The 27,694-nt window shown below is 35.9% G+C and overlaps 1 protein-coding gene across 1 annotated transcript; it reads right to left on the bottom strand.

The window, feature by feature from the left end:
• LOC124631311 (protein white) lies at positions 1 to 27,671 on the bottom strand. Its single transcript, XM_047165641.1, has 13 exons — positions 27,405 to 27,671; positions 20,292 to 20,526; positions 18,553 to 18,791; positions 17,565 to 17,636; positions 15,860 to 16,039; positions 15,192 to 15,349; positions 14,464 to 14,644; positions 10,518 to 10,694; positions 9,755 to 9,886; positions 7,916 to 8,144; positions 3,042 to 3,147; positions 1,091 to 1,262; positions 1 to 230 (listed from the first exon to the last, which is right to left on the bottom strand). Exons 1-13 carry the CDS (start codon positions 27,486 to 27,488, stop codon positions 129 to 131), a joined length of 2,067 nt encoding a protein of 688 aa, XP_047021597.1. The 5' UTR covers positions 27,489 to 27,671; the 3' UTR covers positions 1 to 128.
• Between the last annotated feature and the right edge of the window lie 23 nt (positions 27,672 to 27,694).

Below are 27,694 nucleotides of genomic sequence, written 5' to 3'. Positions count from 1 at the left end.
AAAACGGTATAAATTGTTTTATTTATAAAATCTCCATTGACATTCTCCTTACAGGCTAAATAATTACACTATTTATTCAACTTTCTTCCTTCATATGGCCCATTCTCGCAGCGTTTTGTACCTAAGACTCACTTGCCTCTGCGAGCGCGGTACAAGAGTGCGAGATACGCCAAGAATCTGAAGCCGATGAACAGTAGAATCATGTTCACCACGTCCATTGTGAAGTCATCCTGTAAATACAGATAATATTAGTTAGAACATATGTATCTATATTGTGAGCGTTTTTGTTATGTAGCATAGGCATTCCTAACATTTCTTCGCTTATGGAAATGCGCATTGGAAACGCGTTTGCAAGGATATATATTCTTTTTATTACTCTTTCGCGCAAAAACAACTAAATAGGTTTTGATGCAACTTGGCAGTAATGTAACTTCTATATCTATCTCGGGACGCCGATTACACGCGGTAGGTATACAGGATTGGTCTCAAACAAAATTTGATTTTATATGTTGCATAAAAATGCAAAATTTAAAATGAAATATGATACTTCGTGTCTGCCCCAACGACAGCGACATTTTGTTGTTTACAAGTTCAGATGGTTAATGCTAAGATTTATGAATAATCTGCTAACAAGCATAATAATTATGAATTCATTAACAAAGTCTCGTGAAAAACAATCAATCCGATAAACTGGTTGGACGATATTATTGGTGTGTTATAATGTAGATACAGATTGATATTGATAATAAACTAGTGACCCGTCCCGGTAGCGCCCGAATCGTACCTAAGTATTGGTGAAAATCTCATGGAAATCCGTGCTGAATTGTTTGACACATATTTATACACCTACTACTTACTAAGTTCGATAGAAAACTTACGTCAAATAGCCTTATTGTGACGATGATTACTTATTTATTACAAAGGACTCGTACTCATACAAATTTTGTTGAGCAACAAGAGTTTTGAGTCAGGTGAAAAGTAAACTAAAATTATTAACTCTGCAACAAGCAGTGTTGCCAGCAACTCAGCAACGCGGTGAGGCTGAACTGCGAGATGCCATGGAAAAGAAAATGTCTTAAGTGTTACTTACCTCAGAAAAGCTAAGAGTATCCAAGACGACCTGCCCAGAGGCTGGACAGGTGAAGTTCTCCCGGGTACAGGCGATAGTTTCCACTCCAGACCACTGGTTGACCAGCAGCGCTTCGTTACCGTAGTGGAACCAGGACAGGTACGATATCCAGCCCAGGTATGGTGGGACGGAACTGGTGGATTAAAAGGATGTTTGATTGTTAGATAGATTCATAGTTGGAAATACGAGTCTTTACAGCGCTTTCAGATCGGACTGACACATTTTCAGCTAGATTTTTCCGCGCGTAGCAAAACCCTTCCGAACCCAGCGGCGTCGCTCGTAAAAACCGAACTAAAAATTCGCTAGCGTGAGAGTGCTGTTACTAGAAAAAAATTCATCCTTATGTCTTATTACAGCTAGGTAGTAAAATTACTCAATAAAAAAAGGGAAGCACCTAGCACAATAACTCCGAACTGCTGAGGTGTTTTCAAAAACATTTTGTTTGTGCACAATTTCTATCTTCTATTAATATTAATGAGTTGGAAAAATAGATCCGATTATAAACTAAATCTCAATTAGCAAAACAAGCTTGTCAAAATAAAGGACAAATAGCCGACATTAGGTATCTATTGACGTATTTGAGGAATGTTGATATACTCTTTTTGTTTACATTATTTACGAATGACTATTTATATAAACAAGAAAATGGAATGTTAGTTTTCTAGTTCTTTCACTATTTATCTCATTGTATTCTGGTTTCTACTGATTCAAACTGGAAATGGGTGATTTTGAGTTTTATTGCGTAGAAACAAAACTGGTTCGGAAGCCAGAAACGATATTTTTATTCTTAATTGTTAATTGATGTTTTTGAGTGGAGTCACGCTTAAATGAGCTATGGTAGTAATTAATATTTAAGGCTCTCTAAACACAGTTGACAGCTGTGACTTATCTGTCAAATACGCTAGACTATAGACATGATTTTTACAATGTGTGTCTTTGTGTTAAGAACAAACGAGCAAACTCGCCTGTAAAGTAAAACGAAAAAAAATCTGCGTCTGTTTGTATTAAAAGCAATTTTCATGGAAAAATACTTAAATGGTGCACAAAAATTATCTTTTTTGTTTCGTCTACACACGTTTGGACACATTCAAAGTAACTTGTAACTTGTAGTAACACTATTTTTTTTTTTTTTAATTAGCCTATGCTGTCCCACTGCTAGGCAAAGGCCTCCCCCAAAGCCTTCCACTTTTCTTACAGTAACACTAGTAACTTGCTAATTTAAACATTATCTAATGAGTGATTAAAATTGTTTGCAATACGCGTAGCAATTACAAAAGAATTCGTAGACCGTTTATCGTAGCTGTAACTACTACGAACCTACGATAAAATACATAACTTTGTAACTACGCATAAATGAAACTCATTTTAAAGCAAGAAGTTCTTCATACAAATTCCTAGATACACGAGACACAAGATATCATATAATTTCATCAGCAATATGCGACGTATAATATTTGAACGTACATATGTAAATAATAATTCAGTATCTATATTTCCTTTTAGCATTACTAGTATGTCAGGGCCATGAACGTTGTAAAAGTTGTAAAAACAATAATAAAATTGACTGTTAGCTTAGTGAAACTTGTTCTATCTAAAACTTGTATTGCCAACGAGTAAACGTCAATTTTATTTCCCTTGAATTTTACCGACTAAATCCTCCCGTAACTATATACGCAGACAGTCAATTCTTCTGTCAGATAACATATACAGCTATCATTGAGTAGCTTTCCTTGTCTGAAATTGGCTACTATTGACTTCCCAATAGTCATAATGTACCTATGAGCAAAATATAACGCCAGCCGTTAAATGATTAACTTCTAAACTTTATTTGGCATTTTTGCTCATCTTTCCTTCTTCTGTGGTAGGTACTGATTACTAGGCTAGGTTCTCAAATATTCTAGAAGTAACTTACCCAGTGTTGAGGAAGAAGCCTCCGAACAACATGAAGGGGATGATGATGGGAGGTCCCACTGACGCTGCCATGCTCACGCTGTTGCTGGCACACGATATCAGGTAGCCTGGTGGAGGAAACATAGGATTAGTGTTTATGTAAAGACATAGATTGGGGAATAGATTAAACAACATAAAAATATTCAACACTAGCTAATCCCGCGAACTTCGTATCGTTTATACCTTCCCTGGACCTCTACAAACATTTTAAAACCAAAATCAGCTCAATCGGCCCAGCCGTTCTCGAGTTTTAATCAGACTAACGAACAACAATTCATTTTTATTTATATAGATGAGGACCTCCTCCTCTTTGGGAGGTCAGTAAAAAATGTTTGGTGATAACAGTTCAGGGAGAGAAAGAGTCATGTAGTCAAGTTACATTAACCACTGATACTTTAAATCTATTTTAACGAGAGGTCTATCTTTGTATATTCGATTTAGTATATTTTTTAAATAAATGGCATATCTCAATTCTCAAGTATGCATGAATCCGCTAAACCTTAAATCTAAGCATGTCCTGATGTCAAGTTTATCCAGTCCATCTAACTTAATGAAGTACAAGTACTGCTGAACAGTGTTCAAAATCTGATGTTTGTATGATCTTAGTATGTGAAAAGACATCAGATAGTACTGTTTACATTGTAAAAGGATCTAGATATCTTGAACACAGTGAAAGTCATAACGTAACGGTAATGTTGTTGTTCTTGTTTATGTAAAATATGGAAAACCGCTAAACCGTTTGCGGCTGTATCGTATCGCACGATACGTGAGATGCTGCGGTCCAGAGAAATTGCAACTGTATCCTGTTACATCTTATTTTGATCGAGAAAATGCACAGCGAGAAAGCAACTCAAGTCCGGCTTATTGTTTTTGTTTTTTATGCGAGTATGTCGTGTATAATTAAACATTATTTTATGTGATGCACGGATAGAGATCTACTTATACTATGTTATAGGCGTTAGGCGATAGAAAGTAGATTTGATAAAAGGTGCAGCAATACCTATAGCAAATCAAATGGTTAGATACGACCTTGGACCGTAGATATCTATGATATTTAGGAATATTTCGGTCAGGATGTGTGTGTGAAAGTGTATCTGAATACATGTTCTGCATAGCTTAAAAATGCAGCAGGATCGAGGTCGCCTAGAAGTATTAGGTATTTTTCCAAAATCAAAACTCGAATTTGAGATTTTTTTGTACCTACCGACAGAAGCCACACCCACACTACGTAGTAGGAATTGTAAGTATTTGAAGTGCAAAAAAAGAACGTGGCTTCACACTTCTTTGGTGTTAGTCAATAATGATTTAAAGAACTTAGAAGTTTTCTTACGTTTTTGACATAATTTCTATAACTTTGATTGATTAACAAAAGTTTCATTTTTATTGCTTTCTATCAAAATAACTCATGCTGCGAAAACAAGATTGCCTGGAGCATCATTGAAACTGCGAACTTAAAACAAAAGAAGATAATTTTAGAACACAACTCCATTCAAGCGACTCAAGGTCTCATTAAACTTACAAAAACTTTTTTACAAAAAAATTAAACCGACTTCCCAAAACACTAAAAAGCAAAAAAAAAAACTATTTTTAGGTGCATCGGCCTAGAAGTCGGTGTCTAATGGATGTTACTAAGTTAATTTTGCCACCGACTTCTAGGCCGATGCACCTAAAAATAGTTTTTTTTTTTGCTTTTTAGTGTTTTGGGAAGTCGGTTTAATTTTTTTGTAAAAAAGTTTTTTATTTAAAGCTTTTCAGTGATACGAATAGTTGTCACTATCCATACAAGTGAGAAGTTCTCATCAATACAAAGAATATAAGTCCAAATACGAGGTATTTTACACATTCAGTTGTCGAGTTCCCTCGACTTACTTTCTCTGGTCTCCATCATCAGGTCAGCTCCAAACCTTCACTGTTGCAAAGGTCTTGTCAATACAAATAATTTAAGCCCAAACACGAGGTAGTTTACATATTCAGTTGTCGAGTTCCCTCGACCCTCTCTGGTTTCCATCATCAGATCAGCTCCAAATCTTCACAGTTAAATAGTGCTTTTAGGCGTACACCTGAGTGTCAAGTTTTTACCCTATGTATGCCTACAACTTTCGAAGGTTGCCCTCGATTTCTCAGGGTTTCCATCATCAGATCCTGACCTGATGACTATGGGACCAACTGGCAGCTATTCCGAGTCGAACAAAAAAAGAATCACGTAAATCGGTCTATAAACCTCGGAGTAATCAATGTACATACATAGAAAAAAAAAAAAAAAAAAACATACCGGCCGAATTGATAACCTCCTCCTTTTTGGGAAGTCGGTTAAAAAGGAAACCAAACTACATGCTAACATTCTTATTAATGGCTAACCTAGTATGGCTGCCAGGCAATAAAAAAAGGTTTGATAACTCTGCATTCTTGTAAAGTCTCCCACTCCGCTTTGTAATTCTTACGCAATGTTAAACCAGTTTCTTGGACTTAAAAAAAAGCTGTGACTGTGAGGTTTTTAATAGTTTTATGGGAAGTATACTAAATACTAATAGAGGTATCTTTTGATGTTTGGGATAGTTGATGCGTGATGCGTGACGCATTCGAAATTTAACTTATTATGGTGTTTATTGTTTTGATTTTGTCATTATTTATAAGCAGTTTTAATACTAAGATGTAGTCCTTATTTCTGATCGTAATTTAGGGTTTTTAGGTTTCTAGTCCTTATTTCCGTTATCTTAATGTGCAGAAAACATACCAAGGGAAAAGGGGCTTCTTTCCCCGGGTTGAGAATAAGATGTCGTTTGGTACTCTTATAATGTCGTCCATATAGGTACTAGTGATTTTGTTGTATTTCCTCAGTCCTGTCATCCTGGTATTGAGTCATTTTCTAAATCAGCATGTGTAATGAAGTCTTTCAATAGTTACCAAATGGTTATGTATGTTATTAACATAATTACTAGATCAATTAATAAGTATACCTATACATATATCGCTCATTATCGTTGTGCAATACCTGTTGATCTACAAAATCAAATAATATTTGTCGACAAATTGGAAATCAGTTTTTTTTAATGTATTTTATGTTTCTCGCTAGACGTGAAAATCTAGCGTAAACAACATTTATTGTTATTTTGAATATATAAAACTGCGAGGTAGCGTATTTACAGAATGTACATAGCCAAAACGCATCCATAGGAAACTGCTCGCTGATACTTTGTAATGCTGTTTTTTAATTTGTGATTTCAAAGTATACTTGAATTTTGCGTACTGCTCGCGTATAATCCGTAGCTTAGACGTGCACATGCATCTTTCCAATTTATACACGGTCAAATTTAACTATACAAAATTAATATTAGGTAAAGCATTAAATAAAAATGGCTTTGAATCTCAGTTTGTTAATTAAAATTGCTAATTAAACAGGCTTCTTTTTAATATCATTATTCGCCCCCAAAAATGTATGTTGCCTTCTAAATTATTAAGTCAGCCACAATTAACGAGCATCTTAATAATACTATCTTAGCCACAAGTAATCTTCTAAGTAAACTACTCTAAATTCAGGAACCAACTCAGCATGATGGTTATTTTTTAGCATCTTTTGTAGCAGGCATTCTAACAGTAAACTTCTAAAATACTATTAAATGACATCATAAAATATATTTAATTAGCTTCTAACCGTCTTACCACAAAAACTTTTAAACGTCAGTTTAAGACTTGTCTAAAAAAATGTCAAATTATGACGTTGACATATGGTTCATTTTGCAGCCAAAATTTTTTTAGACAAGTGTAAAACAGGGGTTAAAGTTTTTGTAGTAAGGCCATAATTGTTTAACTCAGTACGTTTAAAATGTAAGCAAGCAACATGCAGCAAGCATCGCTTCTGTCACGGCTCCGGTGCTGCGAGGCTCCGGCGATCCCATGCGAGCTTATCGTCGCAGATGGTTTTCACGCTCACCACCGCGTCGGCGGGCGTTAAAACTACCTGCGCTTCAGCTCGCAGGCCGCCTCGCCCCTCCGCGCCTACGCGGTTTTGAATTGCACTCTAGGGGTAGGGCAGACAAGACTACGTGGAGTCGGTTTTGCAGCGATTCGTTTTCGTCACTAACTTCAATTTTTAATACAATGTTTTTTAATTGAACGAGCATTATTAATATTTAAATTAACATTAAATGCTAGGTCGTGTTTTAATCAAAATGGCGAGTATGCAACTGCTCGCGAATGTATACACGATTAGTTTGCATGCGGACTAGCGCTGTATATTATGGAACAAAGCAAGTTACTTTGGCCACTACAAAATATATGCGAGTATTTGCGTACTGCTGCTGTATACATCGGAAGACTTTGTATAAAAAGTGAATTCCAATCTATTCGCGACTAGTTTCACACGCTTGCGTACTAGCCATGTACATACTGTAAATACGCTGCGAGGTAAATGAATCACGCAAGTAAAAAACGACAGCGATTATATTGTGTTGAAAGAATCATTTGTTTTGTATTTCTAGTACACTTTTGTAGCGTTGTTTAGTTTGAATATTACAAAATGTTATGAATAATTTCCTTACACTAAGTACAGTTATTATTTTATAAAACTTAACTGTAACATTTAGTGGGTACCCACTTTCCATAAAATTTGAAATTCCAAAGGGAATAGCAAAAATATGAGGTCTCAAAAAACACAATTATATTGGTGGAATTGGTGATTCATAGCTAATGTTTTTTCAAAACATTAAAAAAGGAAAGGAAAATAAGTGTTTATCTTCAACACTACATAACTACACTACTAAATGTTAGCGATGTCGCAAAAAAAGCTATCCCCATTTTGATCTCCCTACAAAAGAAAAACCACACAAACAAACTTACCAAACGACGTAGCAACATTGGTGATCAGGGCAGCCAATCCGGACGCTATAAAGAACCTCTTGGGTTCAGGGTTGAGCCCTATCATGTAGTAAGCTATGGTTGTGAACACCAGTGGTATCGTCGCGAACACGGGTGCTTCGGCTAACGTCTTCGATAGGAAGTACACGTCGGCTCGATACATCCCGGAATGATGTTCTCGGATAAATATTGGCAGTTCTGAGCAGAATACCTGAGGACAAGCAAAGATAAAGTTTATTAAAAGATAAGAGTTTATTCAAAGAAATCAGTCTTTTAGGGTCTAGTTATGAAGAAGAAAACGTTATTATGTCGTCTGCGAGCGTTCGCAACTTTGTGTCAGTAAATTAGTAACCGATAAAGTTACATTGATGATTTAGTTTAGGGTTAAATATCAAGGGTTCAAAGGTAGACAGACCTACTAAATTATTAGTAAAAGCTGTTAATGATGGCTACGGAAAACTATGATTTAATAAAGGACCGGGATCTATTTCAGGAAATACTACAATTTTTTTTCATTTGATCATAACATTTCACTTGTGACTTATGCATATATCCTACAAGATAACTTAATCATTAGCAGCCCTCAAACCACCAACTTGACCAGTTGACGGCTACCCTTGGTAAGGTTGCTAGAAAACTTAGTGATGACACTTTGTTTCGTTTTCGAACTGAGGAATAGTAGTGTAGTTAGTATAGTATTATAAAACACTAGCTGTTGCCCGCGACTTCGTCTGCGTGAGCAATATAGAATTTCCAATTTCGTTTATTTAATAATTCATTGCTCAACCCCCGTAGGTGATAGCGTGATAATATATAGCCTATGTGTTGAACCGGCCCCCAGGTAATAGTCATGCAAAATTTTATTTAAATCCATGCAGTACTTTTTGAGTTTATCCGGGACAAACATACAGACAAACAGACATACAGTCAAAAATTCTAAAAACTACATATTTGGGTTCAGAATCGATTATGGATCATCCCCCAAGTATTCTTTAAAAAAAATATTCAATGTACAGTTTTGACTTTCTTATCATTTTATTATATGTATAGATTATTGTGGTCATAATGCTCATGGCTGGTAATTGATTTCTTGCGCCACCCAACCAACAATATATCTGTCTAGCCTTAAAAAACAGCTTAGATATTTGAATTCAAGTTTTTCTGATATTGTGTGTTATTAGTTATTGAGAATGTGATGACAAAAAGTTAAATCTTAATTTAAGGCAAGTAATATGTTTTTGAACTGCCTAGTCACTCCCACATAACCTAGTCAAGTCATGGAGGTGACTCAACTTAGTGTGAATATAATTGGTTAATTATGTACTATGAACCTATACTATATATGACTGTAGGTTGTGCAACAGCCATTTAAAATGGATTTAGTTTTGCCGTTTCTTAGGTCTCGTCAAACTTTTTGACATCACGGAACATTGAACATTGCATCAGTCGCTGCGCAGAAACCATTTAGGTATCGCTGGGAGGAATATGGGCTACGGGCCGCAGGCGCATACCCTTACCTTAGTTGCGCACCGCCATTGAGTTTTCCAAGAACTAGACCGGGATATATATGTTTAGATTTTGGTAGGTATGATAAAGAGTAAAGAGATAACGCTTTATTTTCCAAAGAAGCCTCCAAGCCTATCCAGCTTTTTATTGTAGTACTTTTGTTGTCATTTTTTAATCAGTAATAACATTCACATTAAGCATAAACACAGCGTTCTGCTTAATGCGACGGTGACTCGATTGCATTTGTTTTTTTTTCTCTCAATTCTACTTAAAAATCTACTCTTTTAAGCAAGGAGTTCTAATGGGGTATCTTACGTTAATAACAGCGAAGATGTTCTGGAAGGTCATGTTGGTGAGGAACATGAAGATGGCGCCGTTGATGTTCATCACGCCGTCCTGGTCTAGGTGCTGCCCGAAGTAGATCACGCCGATCAGGATCGATACCATCTGAAACAATAAAGAAGGTTGATTTAATAATTGCATTCAGTGCGGAAATAACTTATCAAATAAGAGCCTCAAACCAGTTTGATAGCCTAATGCGAGGATCCACATGTCATTTGTGTGGGTTCTCAATGTTCTCATAAAGATCAAGTATTATATTTTTCCTGCCCTATTCAGAATTTTATTTGAGATCGGTGCAACAGGTATTCCGCTTCCATTCATCTTTGGTTCTTGTCATACTAAGTAATATAATCAGATAGTTGCAATAATATCGAACTAAAATTGCAGCTTGAAATAGAAGTGATACATTATTTACTATCTTTTATCAGTCTTTCCAGGCCTGTAGCCTTATTAGACTTTATTTGCCTACTTAAATTATTTATTTTGAAGTAGTTAAAGGTTCAAACGCGTGTCATGTTTGACGTGCAGCTGTTGTTCTCAACCTGAAGTCTCAACACCCACAAAATCAAGTGCTCGCGGCACTAACCCCCACATTTAATCAACAAGCACTGCCAGATACTCTGTACTACTCTGTAGCCAATGATGATGCTGATGATTAAGGCGATCAGCCCACCGATATTGGCGGTCTTAATACCAAGAGTATGGGTTTGGATTATAAATAATAGTAAATACTCACAATAGTCTGCAGGAAGCGCACTTTAATGAGCATGGGCTCCTTAGTAACGGAGAGCCACGAGCGCCACAACACCGCGCGGAACTGCGCGCACCACGACGCCTTGTACGGCGAGCGACGAGCTCTGATAGCCGTGGCTTCCGACCACGCCGGGTCCGCCCAGCCCTGCGATATCTTGCGCTGGAAACAAAGAGGAATTAAATATTTAGTAGGTATCTGTGCATAATTTTATGAAAGACAAAAGAATAACTAATGAGAAAAACCTTTTTTTTAAAACGACGTCAAAAATCATCAAATGACTCCTCCCGCCGTGGGTTAGCAGCGGTGAGGGGTGAGAGGTGAGTGTCTGACTCTTACTGACTAAAAACCGTCGTGTTCCGTGGTAGGCCTTTTATGTACCAGGGCCGCAGTAGCCAATCCCGCAGCCCAATGAGGAAAATCTCCAATCGACTTAGGCGCAATTTCACCGACAGAATAAACGTCAGTTTTCTTCAAACAACTGCTTATTGTGAACAGTTGTGGGAAAACGGGACTTAGTTGCACCGGGTAGGAAGCAAAGCAAAGACATTTTGCTCCTATGAGAGTTAGCTTCAAGAAGATCTGGTTTCTTGAACCACGGACGTATTTATAATTTTGACAGGGGGGGGGGGGGTCCACAAGTAAAAAACAGAACTCGGCCCAAACTGTATCTATGTATAGTTAAGTAACTGAATGCTTAACTTAGTAACTGAAGGCTCACGTCTTAAGTAAGTAAGCAAATCAAAGACGGAGGCACGCACTTAGTTTGTAAATGAGCGAACAAAGCGTTTTTTTTCATTTTTTGAGAACTAAAAAACGGTTGTCTGTAAAGTCGGTTTACTGACGATAGTCGAACGTGACAACGTCATAAGAAATTGATCGTCAGATGTCGAACGCTGCCGAAAGCGGAGGCCGATCGTGCCTCTTTGTCACTCGTTGCGTGCTCTCGCTTGCACTTCAAGCCTTAAACGGAACGCCTCAGTGCGAGGTAACGCCGCATGAGTTATGTTTTTTCGTGCGTGCAGCCGGCTCCATCGATATATAAGACGTTGTCACGTCAAAAGAAAAATATATTTTATAAAAATTGGTGTCAATTAAATTGGCCCGAAGTGTTTCGTCGTCCTGAGGTACGTCAACCGCAGCTAAGAACCAATCCCGAGTGACGGCTATGACGCGATGCGCTGCGGGCAAATCACCGCTTTACCGCCGCCCCCGCGCTCCCTTCATACCACCAAAGGGACCCAATAAATCACTTCTGCGCAGGTGAAAGTCAGGGCTCGACTTCCGTGCCGGTAACTGTACTTAACTAGCAAACGACAAGTCAGTACATGAACGCGCGATTGATTATTTAAAATGTGTAGGTAGTTATAAAAAGTAATCTCGTAATCGTGATTGCAACTACAATTTGTAGTTAGTAATCAAATTTTTTAACTACTTTTTACGATTATTTAATGTAATTTACATATTGTAGTTAATAATCAGTAATTAGATTTCATTTTGCCCAACACTGGCTATGCTCCATAATTATTTCGATCGAATAGTAAAGCAATTGATTTTTTACTCATCGTGAAATAGTTCTATTACCTTATTATTATAGTTTTGTTATAGCCTAAGCCCTAACCTACAATCGCTGCACTAGCGGACTGATGCTATTTATTTTAATTATGAAAGCACGAATATTCGACAATATATCACTGAACATATATTTAATATCGAAAGAATCATTACCTTTATCGTCGCAATTATCGTTGCTATAAACAATTTACACCACATTCACTTTTCACTGCACTTCATACTTGACGAAAATATGTAAATATATTATTGAATGGCAGCTGTTTACGCGGACGCATCGCTCACTCAAGTGGGAGAGAGACAGATGTCGAACGCTGCCAAACGCGTAGGCCGATTGTGCGATGGAACGCCTCAGAGCGAGGTAACGCCTCAGAGTGAGGTAACGCCTCAGAGCGAGGTAACGCCGCATGAGTCATGTTTTTTCGTGCGTGCAGCCGGCTCCATCGATTTATAAGACGTTGTCACGTCAAAAACTAAAGTTACGTAAAATTTTATCAAACATAGGTACATAACGTTTTGATGGGCGGCAATGAGAACATAAGAGAGTACATAAGAGAGTACATAAGAGAGTATATAAGAGAGTATATAAGAGAGTATATAAGAGAGTACATAAGATAGTACATAAGAGAGTACATAAGAGGGTATATAAGAGAGTAGATAAGAGGGTATATAAGAGAGTACATAAGAGGGTATATAAGAGAGTACATAAGAGAGTACATAAGGGAGTACATAAGAGAGTACATAAGAGAGTACATAAGGGAGTACATAAGAGGGTATAAAGGAGAGTACATAAGAGAGTACATAAGGGAGTACATAAGAGAGTACATAAGAGAGTATATAAGAGAATACATAAGAGAGTAAATAAGAGAGTACATAAGAGAGTACATAAGATAGTACATAAGAGAGTAAATAAGAGAGTACATAAGAGAGTACATAAGATAGTACATAAGAGAGTATATAAGAGAGAACATAAGAGAGTACATAAGATAGTATATAAGATAGTACATAAGAGAGTACATAAGGAAGTACATAAGAGAGTACATAAGAGAGTAAATAAGAGAGTACATAAGAGAGTAAATAAGAGAGTACATAAGAGAGTACATAAGATAGTACATAAGAAAGTACATAAGATAGTACATAAGAGAGTAAATAAGAGAGTACATAAGAGAGTACATAAGATAGTACATAAGAAAGTACATAAGATAGTACATAAGAGAGTAAATAAGAGAGTACATAAGAGAGTACTTAAGATAGTACATAAGATAGTATATAAGAGAGTACATAAGAGAGTAAATAAGATAGTACATAAGAGAGTAAATAAGAGAGTAAATAAGAGAGTACATAAGGGAGTACATAAGATAGTACATAAGAGAGTAAATAAGAGAGTACATAAGATAGTACATAAGAGAGTAAATAAGAGAGTACATAAGAGAGTAAATAAGAGAGTACATAAGAGAGTACATAAGATAGTACATAAGATAGTATATAAGAGAGTATATAAGAGAGTAAATAAGATAGTACATAAGAGAGTAAATAAGAGAGTAAATAAGAGAGTACATAAGAGAGTACATAAGATAGTACATAAGAGAGTAAATAAGAGAGTACATAAGAGAGTACATAAGATAGTAAATAAGGGAGTACATAAGAGGGTATAAAGGAGAGTACATAAGAGAGTACATAAGGGAGTACATAAGAGAGTACATAAGAGAGTACATAAGAGAGTATATAAGAGAATACATAAGAGAGTAAATAAGAGAGTACATAAGAGAGTACATAAGAGAGTACATAAGATAGTACATAAGATAGTATATAAGAGAGTACATAAGAGAGTAAATAAGATAGTACATAAGAGAGTACATAAGAGAGTAAATAAGAGAGTACATAAGAGAGTACATAAGAGAGTACATAAGGGAGTACATAAGAGAGTACATAAGAGAGTACATAAGAGAGTACATAAGATAGTATATAAGATAGTATATAAGAGAGTACATAAGAGAGTAAATAAGATAGTACATAAGAGAGTAAATAAGAGAGTACATAAGAGAGTAGATAATAAAGTATATAATAGAGTAAATAAGAGAGTATATAAGAGAGTACATAAGATAGTACATAAGATAGTATATAAGAGAGTAAATAAGATAGTACATAAGAGAATAAATAAGAGAGTAAATAAGAGAGTAAATAAGAGAGTAAATAAGAGAGTACATAAGATAGTATATAAGAGAGTACATAAGAGAGTAAATAAGAGAGTACATAAGAGAGTAGATAATAAAGTATATAATAGAGTACATAAGAGCAAATAAGAGAGTAACAAAAATATGTACCAAAAACAAAATCAAATAAAAAATGAAATTGGTACCTCAAAGTAAAGTGCATTTTCAGCTTCTGCAGCAATCTTGCACCCGACTTCAGAGCGCGCGAATGCCGTGCAGACAGTGTCTATGGTGGTGCGCGTGGTCTCCTCCCTGCCTGGCACTCCCGCCAGGAGTTGGATGAAGTGGTCCGCTGGGTTGTAGTTAGGAGGACACGCTGCTCCTAGGCTGTGGTGATTGGAAGATACGTATTAATTGTAGTTTGTGTGGCTCAAAATGGTTAAGAGATTTTGGATTACGAAATATCCGACCACGAAGTTAGGTTTGACAAACTTGTTGTTAATTCTTAGATAGTAATCGCTATAGGAGAACTTGTGGGATGTGACGAAAGGAGAAACGTACACTACAAAGTAAGTGGCGTTATAATTTAAGCCAATTTGTGAGAACGACGTGGCTCAGCTAACAACAAGCAAATGTTGACATGTCCAGAACAAAGCGAAAGTTTGAGGAAGGCGTTCCAATTTATATATTTGTACACGATTCCTCCTTATCGGTTCCTTCTACATCTCGTAGGAGCTTCTGTGCACATCCGAATGAAAAAATCCTATACCCTTTCTAGATAAATGGGCTATTTCTAACACTGAAATATTTTTCAAACCAGTAGGTACAGCGACTCCTGGGATTAGCAAACCAGCAAGCTCATCAGCTTTATAATATTCGACAAGTTAGACAATCTAATAGAACTTGGTGTTCTTATTAGGAAGATAGTACTCACTCTTTAAAGAAGTCATTAGCCTGATCAGGTGATCCAAGGAAGGCGACCTTCCCGTCAGCCATGATGAGCAGCTTGTCGAACATGGCGTATAACTCCGAGGACGGCTGGTGGATCGTGCACACCACCGTTTTGCCCTTCTGTGCGAGACCTTTCAGTACCTGGGGGAAAGGATTTAGTAGAACGTCTCATGAGGAAATACCGAAACTTTAATCTTATCTTATACTTGCAGCCTTTCAAGTATACATATTGTAGTATAAGTTTTGTCGCAATTTACGAAAGTGTGGCAGTGATAAATTGTTTTTTTAACAAAGTCTAAAATGGACACTTCAGTATCGGCCGTTACAATATTTAAGAAGAAGTGACAAACTATTCTTGGTAGTTTTAGTGTCTCAGACAAGCAGAAAACAGTGAACTCGTCCGATTAAAAAGTAATGAGGTGTTTTAAGTAGGACAAGAAAATGTCTTGAACAATTTGCGCTTGCCGTAAATCCCTAACATATCTTAGTTCATTTTCATTAAGGGTGAGTTGCGTCATAAGATTGTGAAACCGCTGAACTTTCCCAATTGATATAGGTAGTTAAGTATTATTTACTATAATGTCAAATTATAAAATCATTGATTTTTTTCGTGTATACAAGCCTCATAAACCAAGTTTTACTATTACATACCTGTATAACATTCTGCGCCATAAAAGAATCAAGTCCCGAGGTTGGCTCATCACAGAACATGAGCGGTGGATCCGTAAGCACCTCGCTAGCGAAGGACAGCCTCTTCATCTCCCCGCCGGAGATACCCTTCAGCCGGCCAGGGATGCCTATCACTGTGTTCTGGCATTTTGTTAGCGCCAACTGGAAATAAAGGGTTAGAGTATAAATTGTTGGTATATGGTTAAATTACAGTGTTCGAGTATGTAAATCTGGAATCTTAAAACTTCTTAAATACTGGCTGTTTGACTTGCGTCCCGGGGGAATTACTTCCCGTATTCGGTTAAAATATAGCCTGTGTTACTTGGGGATAGTTAGTTTTCAAACGGTGAAAGAATTTTTTAAATCGGTCAAGTAGTTTCGGAGCTTTAACAATATTTTTTATTTTCTTCTTTATTACTATAGGTAGATAGACTGAGTTAAGGTAAAGGAAAAGGTCTTGAGGAAACCGGGAGTATAAAGTCTGAAATTGCCAATCAGCCTAGAGCTAGCATGCTCATTAATTTTCTGTTCGAAAAGAGGCCCGTAGTGAGCCCTTGCAGTAGGACAATAAAAAGGCTGACGACGATGGTGTCACTCTTACAAAAAACCCTAACCGCAAAACCCATTATGAACCGTTTTGCTTTATAATACGTAGAAAAACGAACATAGATGGAAGGATTTCAATGGAAACAACAGAATTTGAATCAAGGACGTCTCAAAAATCTGGTCTAAATAGAATACCCGGACATTCATTAGATTAATTTGTAGATAAACAGCGTCTTATGCAAATCAAACAAATAATATACAGGTGCATTAATTAAATACTTTATTATACGTGATTTGATATTTGTAGTAGAATTCTTATTTCAGTATATAATATAATATGTAGACGATCGTAGGTATTATATTTTTTTACGAAATAAAACCATTATTTTATCAGGAATGTAAGTACCTATTTGAAAATATGACGATAAAGTCCTTGGTATTGCATCAGAAACCATTTAAATAATACCTATATTGTGTTAATGCTAATATAAGAAATAAAAGGTAAAAAAATATATATATTATAAATATATAGATTTTTATTAGAATACCTATTCGAGATCTAATATTTTGTATGGGCAAATGTAAATTATACTTAGGTACTCAACCTAATTGTTCAAATATCATAATGGGCAGTACCTATTAAAAATAGTATATAATTACTACAGAAATAAACGAATGCAATCTTGAATGACTACATGCTACGAGTTTCAAAAAACGTGATTTGTATTAATTGCAAAAAGTATATTATTGCGTAATGGATTTTATTTATAATTGCACCAATTACCGATTGAATTCTAATGACATCAAATGCAATCAATTGTTCACTATTCATAAGGCAAGGACTTGCAGTTTGTGACTAACATCCTACTTGTTAATATTCATATTATATAATACTAGCCTGAATAGATGTTCATAGAGCTTACGAGTACCTAATAAAGCTTATAATATGAGATTTTACATAGGCTACCATGCTTTAGCTTTTAGCTTTCATCCATGTCTGAAAAGAAATTCCTATCGGGACGCGCGTAGGTAATACCGCGCTGTGTTATAACGTTATGAATTTGTTGTCAGCCATCTTACCAGTAAATACCGGATATTTATAAATTTAAAAACCATTATGCAATTATGTTTTCCCTCTCACCTCAGTAATAACCTCTTGAACTCTCCTCATTCGCTGCGCATACGGTATATGTCTGTCCATCCGCACCATAGCCTATAGAAAAAAAACCATACAATATTACCATACCATAAGCGACACATAAATAAATAACAAAAATGACAGTTTTCCCATAAACACATCATAACAGAAACCTCCATATTTCATAGTCTAACCTCCACACTCAGAGACATTTAATGATTACTTAAGTCGCTCCTTAGTGACGGAATGTCATACAAATCCTTCACTAAGGAGTGACTTAAGTAATCATTAAATGTCTCTGAGTGTGGAGGTTAGAAGTTTCGTCGACGCAATTATTTTTATATTAGGTATATCAAAGGTTTTTTGTCATGGTGTCAAGGCCTCGCTATTGGTCAGACTAGTTTTGTATTTAAGAAACCAGTTACATCGTTAAGTTAGAGATACGAAACCAGTAGGCGAGTGGCATCGTACCGTATTTGGAACTTTGACAAGTTTTATACCTCTACGATTTGTATTGAAAAGGTTTTGGTTTAAAACTGTCTTATTGATCGAGTTGCGTTACTAAAGCATACCTTTTCTAGGACAAGTATTAGTTGCTATGCTTTGATACCTTTATCGGGAAATGTATTCATGTGTCCTATTAGTTTAGACGCCTGAAAACCATGTTCGTGCCTAGGTCAGGGCAGTATTGTCTAGCCTCTGCGGGTTTCTAATATCTACCTACATTTTTTTGTGTAGATGACATTACAGAAAAAAATATGAGCTCATGATAAAAAGCTTTTAATTCCTCATTGGGAGAGTCCTACCTTCAGATGCGAACGGCAAAACATACTGATATATAACACCGATTAGAAAATGATTATTACTTATGTGGAAAAGCTTTTACCTACTACATACTTCCATAAGTATATAGGTACTGATTATATCACTAATGTTGAAAAGCTTATACCTTCCTTCAGACTTTCATAAATAAATAGCATCAAAAATTCACCTGGAAAACTAAATGCTCCTTCACAGTCAGCGTGCCAATGAACAGATCCTGCTGCTGTACATACGCCGACAGTGCTGACAACGCCTCAGGGGTAGCTGGTTGGCCGTTCAGAGCTCGAGTGCCACTGGACAGCACCCCGCTTGGAGTACGGAAAGTCAGAGTGTTGAGGAGTGTGGTCTTGCCGGCGCCGGAGGAACCCATGATGGCGAGCAGTTCGCCGGGGTAGGCGGCTCCATTTACTAAAAAAAGAAGAGTGTATTTAGATATTAGAGAGACGAGATTGAGAAGGAAGAAGTCAGTACCAAATTAGAAATTTTATGAGCACACATTCTTGTTGTGACCACACATGTTATATAGGTACCTGTTTATAAAGTAGTGTAATATAAACCCTCCGCGATTTCCGTTATGGTAAAATTTTGCTAATCTTTTCAACTTGGTGGTGTGGAAAATTACCAATATTTTTTCTACAGTGCAATAAGTACAGTGTAATTTGTAGCCTTATGAAACCTTAATTTTATGTCATTGAACAAAATCATTCTCATGACATATCAATATTGGTTGAGAGATCAATTTACTCGTGTTTCTTGTAATCTATCTCAACCAGATTAATTAGTAGACTGAATAATAAGTATGTTGTTTTGTACACCTGTTATACTAAGCTCTAGCTAAGCTAGAAAAACAAAACTGGTAAGACTGCTCTTGTTTTACAAATCATCATGCCAACAATCAATACTTCTTAAGCCGGTTACCCATCATTTTACAAGAGTAATCTCGACAGCCCATCTTTGTAAAATTCCAGGAAAATTGAAGCTGTGTTCAAACCAAACTGACTGGTGGTCGCTGAATGTGAGCGACCGTTTCGCAGTTTATTGTATTTCCATATATATAAAATTTACATTTTCGTTCACACCTAAACTGACGATATGTTATGCGTAATGTGCATAGACGCTGACATTCGACGGCTGACAGTTAGTTTGGTTTGAACGCAACTTAGGTACCTACCATTTTTAAGCCGATTACTCATCATTTTACCTACACGAGTAATCTCAACTGTCCATCAATCAAAAATCTAGGAACATCAAGTTCCTTTCAGACCTTGACATTCAGCTAACACAAAAAGCTACCTAATGTCAGCTATCGGTTTCTTATAGATATTATCTGAAAATCTTTTTAACTTGAAAAGATTTTAGACACGATAAGACTATGAGAACCAATCATATGAATACATTGCTTAGAAACTTAGGAGTTACTAAGTCATTATATAATTTTTGTTAAAGATATCTTGATTACTTTGCTTTACATATTAATTTATTCTGTCTTATGATCCTTATCTATGATATTGCGAAACATATTTGATATTTGTTAATGATTGGTAGTCGCCAAAGCAACAACATTTTATGTGCTTTATAGAAATAAACGTTTACTCAGCAACTGGAAACATAAAAGATATCTAACGTCTATATTGAAGAATGATACTCGTGGATACGTGTACCTTGTCTTGATTAAATACGAATTAGGACCCTGAGAAAATAATCGCCTGAAACTTTAGTAGCTCAATGTTTTTACAGGCCTGATCCTATAGAGGTATTATCTGTAACCAAACATTTATTGTTTTCTGACCAATACAGGTTGGTTGTATCTCAAGATCAGGATAGCCAGCACTGTTAAAGAAATGCTTAGGTTAAGAGAGGTTGTTTTATTTATGACACTATTTCGATGATATTGACAAAATGACTCACCATTCCTCAACAACTGTTTCCTCTGCTGGAACATCCCACTTGCGGAGGGCTTCCAGAAGTTCCAAATTCTACGGGACCTGGACCGAGACTCGGTGGCAAAGGCATTGATGTCTGCCCAGGTGTATGTGACCTTCTCCACGCCTCCGATGGCGCCATAGTTGCGGTGTGATGGTATAGCTAGCGTCACTTCTCCGCCACTGCCGCGGGGTGAAGAAGATTCTGGTGTGCGGTCATCCTGCAGAAGAATTAAGAAATATTTGTTATAGTTTAGATTACAACAGAATGCTGTAATAATTAGGAACTATTTTTTAATGTATCCTGTATTATAGTTCGGCCATTCAGAGAATGCGTTCCTGACACGTCGCGATTGAACTGACGACGTAACTTTGCAATGGCGTTGCAGTTACGATAAAAATATTTTTGCTGGTTGTTTACCGTTTTAACAATTGAGGAGCATTAAAACAACATTATTATATCAATAATCAATGAATGTTATTACGTCGTCGGTTCAATCGCGACGTGTCAGGAACGCATTCTCTGAATGGCCGAACTATAATTGTTTTTTATGAGGCTTTTATGATTTCTGAACCAAACACACAAATACATGTTCGCTTTGCGCATTCATCAAATGTATAAAACGGACTATTTTATATAATTCTTGAATTATTTATTGACAATAAAATTGTGATAACAACTCAACCTAAAAAAAGTTTATTACGTATGTCCCTATTTAGCAAGACAGTAATAAAATCAATTACCCTAAAACAAACACGATACTAAGTACTAAAGTTGCTCTACATGTTACAACCAATAGAAAAAAAACAAGTGGAAATATTTGGGCCTTGTTATAAACAGCTTTAGAAGTCATGGTATACATTAATAGGTCAATTACCTGTTCTTTTTTTTTTTTTTTTTTTTTTTTTTTTTTTGGGAATGGCATCTCGCAGTTCAGCCTAGGAGGCTGTTTACTGCTTAACCGGACAAATCCCTGTGGATGCCTAGAGCTTAAGGCCTCCAGCCAGGGCGATTACCTGTTCTCTAAGTAGTTTAATGTACTTGGTTTACCAATATTTAATTATATGTAGTTAGAGATTGTGATGAGATGGTAATAAGCCGTTTGGTATCTTAAGTAGGGTCGTAGGGTGTCAAACTTAACAGGTACCTAAATGGTGTATTAACCTATACCTACAGGAAGAAAATATTATGTATTTCTTATAAAATTTTGTTGTATTTTTATTCTAGGAAATATCTGATACAATACGTCTGTTGCTGAATCTTCAAAATCAGATAAAAACTTAACGTCTTTCGCATATTTTAGGATACTTAAAATATTATTTATTGATCTAAAAGCTATATATAATGTAAATTCAATATCATAATCGACTTTATAGGCGAGAACTACACCAAATATAAGAATATACATAGATACAAACCAAAACATGTTTGTATTAACATTTTAGATACAATAGACTTCTGACAGACAGACAAGTCAGTCTGCAAGTCACCTTTTAAAATTCACACAGATGTAAATAAATGCATGCATAGCATTTTATTAATATCTAATTATGTATAAGACGGTCTGACATGTCGTGGGAAGTTATGAGCAATTTAATCAGATCTATCATAGTTATACATGTTTTGATGCTTGGCTGAACATAAGTTAGCATTCGTAGTATAATTAATTTGATATTAGTATGAGGATTACAACCTATAATATTAGAAGCAATTTACGCCTCTGACTTTAGACCTAAAACTATTGATCCTAAAAGAAAATTCGACGTCAAGTACAACTTTCAAAACTTTCAACTTCGTAGATAAAATAAGTCTTTGCTACCCATTAACTTCGCTTTCAACTGCCTATAGAACATAGAGGATATAGGTGTTATAGTCTGCCATTGGCTGGTATGCTACAGGGCTTTAAGAAAGAGATCTTAATTCATCGTGCCTAATTATTCGAACTCAATTTGCTCTTAATAAGTAGGTAAATCCAAAGAACTAAACCGACTCATCGCCAACATAGTACGTAGTATTAGTTCTACACATTATCAATCAGTATTACAATATATGCACTAACTACACACATTTCTGCATCGTAACACATAGGTACTACGGAGCGACTGATAACCTATTGCCTAACATTTGATACCCAGTCTCTGATACCTATCTCATTCCGTGTTCCTTGTTCACAGTTATTTGAGCCTTTGTTCTTTGTATTTTTTTTATTTCCCTTATCAGTACATTTGGGTGATGTAAAGAGGTTGGGAGTATGTTGTGAAATCTTAACTGGTAAAAAAATGTGGAATCCACAAAAAAATTAGCAGTCCTTTTTATTTGAATTTAGGGCTATTTACACAAACACAATAAATACTCAATTAATAAAAACTGATTTTTTATTAATTAAGACATCCAATAGTATAGTCGAAGTAAGCATTTCATTTAAGATTATTTGTAAAATTATATTGATGCAAAATAGTTCCTGAGATTTTTGCGTTCAAGCAACCAACGAACAAACTAAAATTGGTATACTATCCCTATACTTACTATACTGTACCTATAGAAGTATAGATTTGTATAAGAGAGGTTATTATCAGTTCTGTATCTGGTACATATGCAACTGATTGGCGGAAATATTAACAGATATTGGGTCAACGATTAATGAATGGTCCTTGAATGAGTCTTTACTCAATGAATGATGATTCATATGGCAATACAATTTCTCACTCATGATATCGAATGCATATTTTACCTATTCCAAAGCTACGGCAAAATCACATACCATATTCTTCCCAGAAAGCTCTTACACCAAAGATTCCCATATTTTCCTTTATTTAGGTATTTTCATGAGAAGATAAAATATACTTACCTACTTTTAAAAAGTTAATGACCAATAAATACTTATTACTACAATGTAAGCAAATGGCGTCCCCCCGACAAGAGTATCAGTTTCCCGATAAGTGTTCAAAGTTATCGCCTGGAAAAGTGTTAAATGCTTTGTTTAAGTTACTGCACATGTTTGGTTGTATCTGATACTGCGTTTTGGCCTTAAAGATATCAATGTTATGTGATCCTTTCAATTTAACCCGCATAAAAGCGTTTCCAACTCACTTCCGCGAGTATGAGTTCAAGGGTTATAAATGACAACCAATAAAGAAAATAGGTAAATAATCTATGCATCCTAGGCTACAACAGTACTATTCGAAGTTAAAAAGCATACACACAAACATGCCATTTTATTTACTTGCACAGTTGACATGATTAAATACCACATAAGTTTAATGAACTCCTAATAAAGAAACCCGACGTTTCGGGTGTTTAATTACGACCCGGAATAAGGGGTCGATATCCGGAACAGGTGTCATGTTACCGGCTTAGATGTTACATAGCAGCCTGCTAAGTCGACAGGTGATGTAGGCGCTAAGTTTGTTACTGAGTCAAATAAATTAAGAAAAAGTATAATTAATATGTAATACTATGGGATGAGAACTAAGAGAATATGTAAGACAACAATGAAATAAATAAATTCATACTCTTGGGTTTTGTATTTATTTATATTGTCAGGGTCCTGTCAGCCAGTAAGTCTGACACCAGTCTAACCAAGGGGTATTGAGTTGCCAGGGTAACTGGGTTGATGGGGTCAGATACGGCAGTCGCTCCTTGTAAAGCACTGGTATTCAGCTACATCCGGCTAGACTAGAAGCCGACCCCAACAAAGTTGGGAAAAGGGCTCGGAGGATGATGATATCATGGTCCTGTCCTATTAAAATGATCGACTTTTTAACTATTTACAGATTTTCATTCAGAATTAGGTACATACGGTAATTCTTAGCCATGGCTATTCTACTACAGCCTAGTAGACAAATAAATAAATAATAACGATGTACCCACTGTGTCAGACCTACCAATAAATAATGATGTCCATAGACAACCTTTAAAAACACGGCATTGAACTCACGGCTACATTAAATTACAATTTAATTTCGTAGCTATTAGATATAGAAAAAGAAGAATTATGTAAATGTGTAACATATTTAGAATGATTTACGGACTTATATTATTTGATTTAATATACTACTGTATCTTAAAATATTTCTACCACATACTTAGGTGCCTACTTATCTAGGTATTTATAGTTCTAATCTAATTTAAGCTTCACTATTTTATATCAGTCCAAAGTCTACCAAAAAGAATGAAACACAGTCCAATAAAACATTAGCATACAGGGTTTGTGATAAAGAACCAAAGACACCTATTTGTACAAATATTAGTTTTAATCTGAATAAAAACAAAGTAAAGGCGAGTATCTATCATAGAGCCTAGTCTCGTTTTTGCCCACGTGCTGTACCTATTACCTACAACGTGGATTGTCCGTGGGTCGTAACAGGTTTCATGAATATTTCGACTAGGTAACGAAAGTTCCGTGTCTTATATGTGTATTTTTATACAATTTGTAGTGGGATTTAAAGGTTATTATGTACACCTGCATGTTATGAATATATTTTAGAATCTAGTCTAAGAAAACTTTATAGTGGACGTTAGACTTTTAGCCACGAGGTTTGTGATCGAATTTCGTTAACTGATCTTATAGACTATAGATCATTCACACATCATACCGCGCAATGCTGAGGATTCTTTGGTCGTAAGCGGGTTCTATAGTTGTTCTACGCGCGGTCGGGTTTTCGTGTGAAAAGTTTGAGCGGATTTTATAGAAGTTACCCATAACAAGAGATTCGCTTCTCCGTCGACCGCAACGGAGCGCGGTATCATGAGTGAATGAAAAATGATGAACCTAACCTAATCACTTGCCTTGCGTAGGAAAAGGAACAATATTGTTGCTTTTCAATTTATTTATTTATTTACGCAAATTGACCCGTTATGTACCCACCTAAGAATCAAAATTATGTATAACAATAATGTCAATTGCCTGACATTTAACGATAATGTCAATACATTAAGGAAGCAGCATTTTTAGCTAATTGTTGTAGTCTACATTAAAATAGGTAACAATATTCCACGCAAAGGTTTCCGCAAGTGATACCTAATTTATTTATGTATGTATATATGTAAGTATATATTTAATGTTTTACCTATAAGGCATCGATAGGTACTCAATCAACGCCTATTTTCATCGCATCATGTCGATACTCGATTCCCTAAGACTCGATCATCGATTCACCTAGTGTGTCCGAGTAGCAAGACTATTTTCCTATGCGTGAGGAAGCGGCCCATTGTAATCAATTGAAGACGATCAGTGAAGTAATAGATCAAAGAATAGACCTAGACAGATATGAAAGTGTTTTCTTTATGTAATATAGGCATAGAGAAGCGATGAAAATAGAACAGATTTTATCAACTTTTGATCGCAGGCCTACAGTACTGTTTTGCTATAATCATCGGCAAAGATATTGAGCCCTGACCTTCACCTGCGCAGAAGTGATTTGTTGATTTTTTGCCATAAGTGTACAGTGCGCAAAGCGATCTCTCTCCACTCTTCCGCCGAGAGCTCATTATCCGTGCCGATAACTATACAGGGAAACTCTACCTACCAATCATACCAATCTAGGGGTTTTTGAAATAATAGATAGAGCCAACATGTTTGAGTCCATATTTCCTAAACCCTCCGAAAAACTCAACAAAGTTTGAATTCTAGGGTTCAAAGGGTAAAATGGGACCCCATTACTAAGACTTCGTTGTTTGTCTGTCAGGCTATCTCACGAACCGTTATATTTAGGCAGTTGATCACAGATGATGTAATTCTGCTAACACTACTACAAACAAATGCTGAAAACTAGAATAAAATGAATAATAAAGGTGGCACCCACACTACTTCTAAAGACTGTCTAACTAAAGACTGCTTGAAAAAGCTTTTTAAACTAAAATCAACAAACTTAAAGCTGTTTACTGCATTTGTTACTTAATTCGTGTCTTCCGACGGGCGTTGCGACATAGTTCCAACCTTAACTGTATCTCGTAGACGAAGGCCCTTTAACGATACTGATGAAGATTGTCTTACCGAATAGTGTCGCAAGTTTTACGATTTAATTACAAAGCAAATAACTATAAAAATCTACGTTTTTTTTACATGATACAGCCAGGAAATGAGGAATGTTAGACTTTCTTTAGGGATAGTTATAAAAAGGCATACCTAGTTACTAAATAGTAATTTGACTTCTATGGTGCATATCTCAAAATTCTATCTCTGGTAAGCAAATCAACGGATAGATAGAATATAGGGAAAGGCTGTAAGGGGTCTACTGTGATTCGAAATTAGAACAAAGTTTGAATCACACACATGGAATGGTGCATAGACAAACCAGTTTCCGACTTTTTTTAAAGATCATCTTAACCCACGGAACCGACGATACAGCCTTGGTAAAATATTTTACTGGTTTTTATCATGGAGTCCGGTTTGTTTTACATTTCGCTCGTAACATTAGTATTATAATTATGTCGTTTGGTCACCGCATGGAATTTTTAGTAACCAATTAGCCATAGATATCGTAATATTAGGCTGGTTTTGGTGAATGGGTGGGTCTTTTAATAATACATACGTTGAGATGGAATAGCACGTGGAGAAAAGTTTTACAGCTTAAATACTGAGCGTATTATGCAAATGATAATACTATAGGCTACTAGATGAGATTGAAACTGTAAAATTACGAAATTAGAAAATGAATCCAGCCTCATGCTCAATAAGTATTGGTATTTTTACTATGTGGATCCTAGCAGTTTCATATCTATTTAATATCTTCAGCAATTTAGAACTTCTATCATGGTTTTAACTGAAATCTACATATACAGATAGGTTCGGTGTTAACTCTACCAGTTACCTACGCAGGACTTCAATTATTGCATAGGCCTTAAAATCTGTATGTAGACTTGTCTTCCTGTAGACTTATCTATTCAAAGCGTCTGCGTTTACTTTTATTGAACTTACGTGCTACGCATATAAATGTTTGTCATGTAAATAAATAGCATAGTAAATATGCCATCTATTGCAACAGTTCTAAGTCAAAATAGAAAGAAAAGAATTTCTCAAATCTTTTTTTCATGTGAATCTGGTACCTACTACCTCAAACATTATACATACATCAATATATTAAATAAAATACTTACCGGTGGTGAATTACTGTAGGCCACACGCTGATTGTCGACAGACGATGTAATTAGAGGCTCATGCTCTTCATTCCCAGCCGTCATCTTGTAAAAATTCCTTCGATCACAATTTTGCTATTAAAAAATTAATTTAAAAAGTCACTGACATATTCACACAGATCACGGATATGTTACGTCACTTTTGGCGGGAAATGTCGAAGCGCGGGCACCGGAGCGATGTGACTGCGACAATACGAACGAACAAACTAAACTAAGAACGTACGTACGGAGTTTGGTGCTCACTAATCAAT

Source organism: Helicoverpa zea, chromosome 6 (assembly GCF_022581195.2).
Source record: "Helicoverpa zea isolate HzStark_Cry1AcR chromosome 6, ilHelZeax1.1, whole genome shotgun sequence".
Taxonomy (NCBI): Eukaryota; Metazoa; Arthropoda; class Insecta; order Lepidoptera; family Noctuidae; genus Helicoverpa; species Helicoverpa zea.
Note: the sequence above shows the minus strand (reverse complement) of the source record. Positions and strands in the feature narration are given on the sequence as shown.

Coding starts and splice junctions, on each gene's coding strand:
- LOC124631311 (XM_047165641.1), bottom strand. CDS start 27,488: ATGACGGCTGGGAATGAAGAGCATGAGCCTCTAATTACATCGTCTGTC. Junction 14,645..15,191: donor GCTAATGACTTCTTTAAAGA/GTGAGTACTATC, acceptor CAATCACCACAG/CCTAGGAGCAGCGTGTCCTC. Junction 8,145..9,754: donor ACATCTTCGCTGTTATTAAC/GTAAGATACCCC, acceptor GCTTGTCCTCAG/GTATTCTGCTCAGAACTGCC.